Source organism: Anguilla rostrata, chromosome 16 (assembly GCF_018555375.3).
Source record: "Anguilla rostrata isolate EN2019 chromosome 16, ASM1855537v3, whole genome shotgun sequence".
NCBI classification, from domain to species: domain Eukaryota; kingdom Metazoa; phylum Chordata; class Actinopteri; order Anguilliformes; family Anguillidae; genus Anguilla; species Anguilla rostrata.
The window spans coordinates 7,037,824-7,044,776 of record NC_057948.1 but is presented as its reverse complement, the minus strand read 5'-3'; the positions used below and the strand labels follow the sequence as shown (position 1 = coordinate 7,044,776).

Here is a 6,953-nt window from a genome sequence, read left to right as displayed (position 1 = left end):
GCTGACGCTGCTGTCTGCTCTCAGGACGTCGGCTGCCTGCCTGTAATTTCTCTCCTCTCTCTTCCCTCTGTAATACATCACATTTTAGCCCCGAGCTCGGTAAATGTGTTACCTTTAAGCGCAAGCCTGCGCGTTTGGAATTCGACGATGGCGTATCGAAGCTGTTCTCGGTCGAACACAGTGACTGTAACGTCCCTTACTCATCAGGCACATTTAAGACCTGGCTAATGCTAAGCGTAGGCTTTACTTCAGGGCCTGTGGCTTATGCCGCTTTAACACAATGTTAACGGTTGAGACAGCCGGTGTAGCGCGTTTCTTTGTCGATTACGACGTGAGGGTAATGACCTGCCGCATTTTAAACACGTTCTGAGCGAACGTTGGACACTTCCACCGTAGAGATGTACAGAGATGGACTCGTGTCTCCCGGCGTCTGGGTGCTTATTGTGACCCTGACGTTAGCCAGTTCGCTCTAGCGGATGATGTGTTTTTTTGAAACCGATTGTTAGACTGTCAGGTTCCCTCGTCCGTTCTGACGGAGCTGGGTGTTCACCCCCTGGGGGGGCCCCATTCCCCTCATGCCCACCCCCCCCTTCACCACCATGTTTCTCCTGCCATTAACTTGTCAAAGGGCCTAAAGACCTGCCAATCCCAGAGCGCACTGGGGCTAGGGCAGGGTTTTGGACAGGCTGTCACATGTCCGTCCATCCGAACCAAAGACAGAGCTCAGTTCTGCCAGTTCAGGAAATCGATTGAATTTCACTTCATTAAATGAAAAGTCCTTATAGAACATCACAGAACGGTTCGTTTCCTGAATTGAGATTGAATTGCATTGAAACTGATTCCAGCTCTGGTGTAGCTGTTACACGGAGCTGCTCGGCTGTGGTTTTAGCGCATGGACGTTAGCACGTTATCGCCTGTCATTTAACCCTGGGAAGAGTAGGTTTTTTGGAATGTTTTTTCTAAATTCAGTTTCCAAAGTCAGTTTTCTAGAACTCCATTACTTAAAGTTTCCAGTAGTGATTGTGACATCAGCGTTAGGATGTTCAGTCGAGGACACTCTAAGCACATGTTTATGGTCAAAGGGTTAAGAAGTTAAGCTTGAGGGCTAAGCACACAGAGGCTGTTTGGCCTGTCACAGTAGCACTGACTTACAGCAGATTAAATCTGCTTCCATTGGATCCTGTAACAAATTTCTGTGTTCAAATGTTAGGGACAGTGCTTGAGTAGTAGTTCCTTGGGTCTAAGGTTTTCCGGGTTCTGATGGTCTCATTTTTATGAACCCTGGGATGCGATTGGCTGTTGTGCGGTTGGTGAGTAACGCAGGCTGAGACTGTGTGCCTGGTGCGGGACGCGTTGGGGAGTAGCGGGATGTCCCTCACCCTTCGCTACCTTTTCGTAGGTCACAGACGGACGTGGACGGGACCCTGATGTCCGAGTCGGGGCCCGCGGGGGGGAGCGGGGACCCCGCCCCCGTCAGCAAACCCACGCAGGCCTCCGCCGAGGATCTGGCAGGTAGGCCATCGTTTTATTCTGTCTGTAGAAGCAGTGTGACCTCACAGGTCGGGCATCGCTTAAGTCTGTCCGCAGAAGCAGGAGGGTTAGGCTATCGTTTAAGGCTGCCTATAGAAGCAGTGGGATCGCACAGGTAGGCCATCATTTAAGTCTGTCGCCAGAAGGCATAGGCCCTCGTTTAAGTCTGTCTGGAAAAGCAGTAGGATCTCTCAGGTAGGGCATCGTTTAAGTTTGTCTGTAGAAGTAGGATCTCACAGGTAGGTCATCGTTCAGCTCTGCCTGTAGAAGCAGTCTGACCTCACAAGGTCATTGTATTTATCTGTGTGAGGAATCTGTGGACATTTTGAATTCCCCTTCCTATGAGGGCAACTGGAACCGCCTACCTAAGAATGAGTCACACCCAAACCCCAGACAGGAAGACTGAGACAGGAGGTGGAGGCAGCAGAGCCTGCTGGGAAATGGGTGACCCGTTGAGAATCCGGACGTGGCCCCTGCCTTGTGCACCATCGTTTGGGGCCCAGCAAGGCGTCAACAAGGGGACGCTGTTACCTGCGCCCACAGCTTATGAGAAGTTCCAGATCGTACCCAAAACACTCTCTTACACCAGCGGCCTCAGACTGCAGTCCTGGAGGGTCGCAGTCTCTGCTGGTTTTTATGACTTCCTTTCAAACAGCAGCCAGTCTAGGCCTTGGAAACCAGGTGTGCGGAGTCTTTAGCCCAGGGGTCCTCAGTCTTATCCAGAAAGGGCCGGTGTGGGTCCAGGCTTTTGTTCCAACCAAAGAAGCACACCTGATTTTCCTAATCTAGGTCCCTAGCAAAGACCCTAGAGGTTGATTAGCAGAATCAGGTGTGCTACTGCTTGGCTGGAACAAAAGCCTGAAAAAACATTGGCCCTTTCTGGATAAGACTGAGGTCCTCATCTTTAGCCAATCAGTGAATTAAATTAAGCTCTGGATTGGAGCACATCAAAAACCAGGAGATGCAGCAGCCCTCCAGGATTTGAGTTTTACGTCCCTGGCTCGTACCGTTTGTCTGCGTTTCCGTGTTTGTAGATTTCCCTTTTATAGCGAGGCTTTCCACAAGCACAGAGCTTTCACTTGCAGGACACGTTGGTTAATGGCTTTCAGAGCGGGGGAAACAGGAGCAGAGGGGACTGTGGGGTGTGAGGTGTGCCCAGGCGGTTTTGTTTTGGGGTGGGGTGTGCCACCCAAGCAGTTGCTTCTCGCCTCTCTGTGTATGTTCTTCTGGCTGTGAGTTTACACTGAATCCTCTTACAGCGGGCGCCGTGTGACGGCTTGAAGTGTCTTGGAACTGCTCTGCAACTGTGAAGCTGCATCGTGACAGAATGAAACTGCTGTTGTGACGGAGTGAAGCTGCTGTTGTGACGGAGTGAAACTGCTGTTGTGACAGTGAACCTGCTGTTGTGACGGAGTGAACCTGCTGTTGTGACAGAGTGAACCCGCTGTTGTGACAGAGTGAAGCTGCTGTTGTGACGGAGTGAACCTGCTGTTGTGACATAGTGAAGCTGCTGTTGTGACATAGTGAACCTGCTGCTGTTGTGACAGAGTGAAAGTGCTGTTGTGACGGAGTGAATCTGCTGTTGTGACGGAGTGAATCTGCTGTTGTGACGGAGTGAACCCGCTGTTGTGACGGAGTGAAGCTGCTGTTGTGACGGAGTGAACCTGCTGTTGTGACATAGTGAAGCTGCTGTTGTGACATAGTGAACCTGCTGCTGTTGTGACAGAGTGAAGCTGCTGTTGTGACGGAGTGAAGCTGCTGTTGTGACGAAGTGAAGCTGCTGTTGTGACGGAGTGAACCTGCTGTTGTGACGGAGTGAAACTGCTGTTGTGACGGAGTGAAACTGCTGTTGTGACGGAGTGAACCTGCTGTTGTTACGGAGTGAAACTGCTGTTGTGACGGAGTGAACCTGCTGTTGTTACGGAGTGAAACTGCTGTTGTGACGGAGTGAATCTGCTGTTGTGACATAGTGAACCTGCTGTTGTGACGGAGTGAACCTGCTGTTGTGACGGAGTGATACTGCTGTTGTGACGAAGTGAAGCTGCTGTTGTGACGGAGTGAACCTGCTGTTGTGACGGAGTGAAGCTGCTGTTGTGACGGAGTGAATCTGTTGTTGTGATGGAGTGAATCTGCTGTTGTGACGGAGTGAAACTGCTGTTGTGACGGAGTGAATCTGCTGTTGTGACGGAGTGAATCTGCTGTTGTGACGGAGTGAAGCTGCTGTTGTGACATAGTGAAGCTGCTGTTGTGATGGAGTGAAGCTGCTGTTGTGATGGAGTGAATCTGCTGTTGTGACGGAGTGAATCTGCTGTTGTGACGGAGTGAAGCTGCTGTTGTGACATAGTGAAGCTGCTGTTGTGACGGAGTGAATCTGCTGTTGTGACGGAGTGAAGCTGCTGTTGTGACATAGTGAAGCTGCTGTTGTGATGGAGTGAATCTGCTGTTGTGACATAGTGAAGCTGCTGTTGTGACGGAGTGAATCTGCTGTTGTGACGGAGTGAAGCTGCTGTTGTGACATAGTGAAGCTGCTGTTGTGATGGAGTGAATCTGCTGTTGTGATGGAGTGAAGCTGCTGTTGTGACGGAGTGAACCTGCTGTTGTGAGTGTTGGGACGATGATGAGGCGGTAATGGCGGGTGGCTCCAGCTGATGGCGCTCTCTCTCTCTCTCAGGTGAGGACCCCGAAGCCAGGCGGCTGCGGACGGTGAAGAACATCGCAGACCTTCGGCAGAACCTGGAAGAGACCATGTCCAGCCTGAGGGGGACCCAGCTCTCACACAGGTAGAGTCTGACCCAGCACTCTCACAGGTAGAGTCTGACCCAGCTCTCTCACAGGTAGAGTCTGACCCAGCTCTCTCACAGGTAGAGTCTGACCCAGCACTCTCACAGGTAGAGTCTGACCCAGCTCTCTCACAGGTAGAGTTTGACCCAGCACTTACACAGGTACAGTATGACCCAGCTCTCACACAGGTAGAGTTTGACCCAGCACTTACACAGGTACAGTATGACCCAGCTCTCACACAGGTAGAGTTTGACCCAGCACTTACACAGGTACAGTATGACCCAGCTCTCTCACAGGTAGAGTTTTGACCCAGCTCTAACACGGGTAGAGTCTGACCCAGCACTCTCACAGGTAGAGTCTGACCCAGCACTCACACAGGTAGAGTCTGACCCAGCTCTCTCACAGGTAGAGTCTGACCCAGCTCTCTCACAGGTAGAGTCTGACCCAGCACTCTCACAGGTAGAGTCTGACCCAGCTGGTTCCAAGCAAACAAGTATGTTTAGAAAATAGTAATTGGCTTGTACATGAACGTGCTGTTTGAGTTGCTGACTGGGATGAGTTAAGAAAAGGAGGCAGCGAAGTTGGCGGTCTGGCGCCCGGCCAGGTTTGAGCAGGCGAATCATGTGTATTTTTGGTGGAGTGTGTGGTGAGCCGGGCTCAAACCCCTGGGGATGTGAGAGAGGAATGTTAGACTACATCTCCCAGAGTGCTTTGATGCCTCTGATGCGCTGTTGAAAGGGAATGAGTAATTCCCCACTAGTCTGTGTTTGATTGATGCAGTCATGGGTTAGCGTCTGCCCGTTTGATTGACAGTCGCTGTGGGTTACCTGGCTCAGGGGCGCCTGCTCATTTTGCGTTCTCTCGCCCCCCGCAGCACCCTGGAGACGACCTTTGACAACAGCGTCACCACGGAGATAAGCGGCCGCAGCATCCTCAGCCTGACCTCGCGCTCCGCGGCGCTGTCGTGGCGACTGGGCCAGTCCAGCCCCCGGCTGCAGGCGGGCGACGCCCCCTCCACGGGCAACGGCTACCCGCCGCGGGCCAACGCCAGCCGCTACATCTACTCCGGCCCCCTGCGGAGGCAGCTGGTCGCCCGCGGCAGCGCCATCAGCGGGGCGGAGCTGGGCGACAAGGCGGACGACCTGGACCTGGAGAGCATCGCCATGGACGCGCCCGGTTACATGAGCGACGGCGACGTGCTGAGCAAGAACGTCCGGACCGACGACGTCACCAGCGGGTGAGTCAGACAGGAAGTGAGCTCTTTTTCCGAGTGCTCCACACTCTCAGACAGGAAGTGAGCTCTTTTTCTGAGTGCCCCACACTCTCAGACAGGAAGTGAGCTCTTTTTCTGAGTGCCCTACACTCTCAGACAGGAAGTGAGCTCTTTTTCTGAGTGCCCTACACTCTCAGACAGGAAGTGAGCTAGTTTTCTGAGTGCTTCACACTCTCAGGCAGGAAGTGACCTCTTTTTCCGAGTGCCCCACATTCTCAGACAGGAAGTGACCTCTTTTTCTGAGTGCTTCACACTCTCAGACAGGAAGTGAGCTCTTTTCTGTACATGTTGAAAATGGATGAATTTCGTGTTACATAGTCTCTTGGGTCTGCGCTTATTTTTATGGTGAAAAAACACAGCAGACTCTGTGGTTCTCCAGCACCAGGGCTGCTGAAGACCTCAACATTAACTCAAATTACCCCGGCAACTGCTGAGGCTTGTGGCAATTTGCTGTTGCTGTGATAGCAAATTACTTCACTGTTTTAACTGGACCTTTTTAAAAAGATTTTTTTCCGATGTGTAGGGTTTTTGTTGAACTGAATGTAGTTCTATTAGAGGGCAGCCAAAGACCAGGATATAAAATGGGTACACTGCAGATCTATGAGCTAAACTACTGTGTGGTAAGATATACTGCCGTTTCACTTCTGCAGCTACTGGCACTGAAAATCGTTTTCAGTGCTTTGCTGTACTGTCATTGTACCGTCACTGACGCTTTCTTGCCACTAGATGGCAGCGATTCCTGTACTTTCCTCTGGCCGTGACGGTCTAGAGTTTTTGAAGTTCCGTTTTCAGAAATTCCCCTGTAATCAATTATGAACGCAACGAGGATAATTCTTCCAGCTTTCCACATCTGTTGGCCATAGACTTCCGGAAGCCATTTATTGAGGATGGTTAATACTGTGGACTGATGTTTTCTGCCTGTTGTTGGAGAATATTTTCAAAGATCCGCCATCACAACGTGATGTTACTGCTAGTATTATTTAGATGCGGTGTGGTGGTCCTTTTTGTTAGCTCTAGAACGTCTGGAACAGAAGGAGATAATTGATATTCTGGCATTCTTCGGTCAGTCAATGAGAAATCCATTGATAGCTGTTTATCATTGTCTAGGTAGGGCAAGTTGTCGCAGCGAAGCTAAACTCAGTGCTCAATGAGAATGCATCCTCCAGTCCTCTCATAAGTCAAGTTCTGTTGTTATTCTGTGTAAGTGCTGTGCAGGTTCCATGGTTCGCGTACTCAGCTATTCAGAGTAAAGTCTGGTCGCTTAACGTGTGACGTAGGCTACCTAAATCTCAACGGTCTTTGATTTAGAATTAAGACATGTTAATTCAGCTCATTTGGATACACAAAGAGAACAACTCTTCGCCTCTAA

General features: G+C 50.9%; 1 protein-coding gene across 1 annotated transcript in view; it reads left to right on the top strand.

The window, feature by feature from the left end:
* Positions 1-6,953, top strand: part of LOC135242613 (neuron navigator 2-like) — a 139,392-nt gene that overhangs the window by 61,128 nt on the left and 71,311 nt on the right. The window contains exons 8-10 of the mRNA XM_064313763.1: positions 1,400-1,512; positions 4,202-4,310; positions 5,186-5,548. Coding sequence (XP_064169833.1) covers positions 1,400-1,512; positions 4,202-4,310; positions 5,186-5,548 — 585 coding nt within the window. The remainder of the gene's footprint in view (positions 1-1,399; positions 1,513-4,201; positions 4,311-5,185; positions 5,549-6,953) is intronic.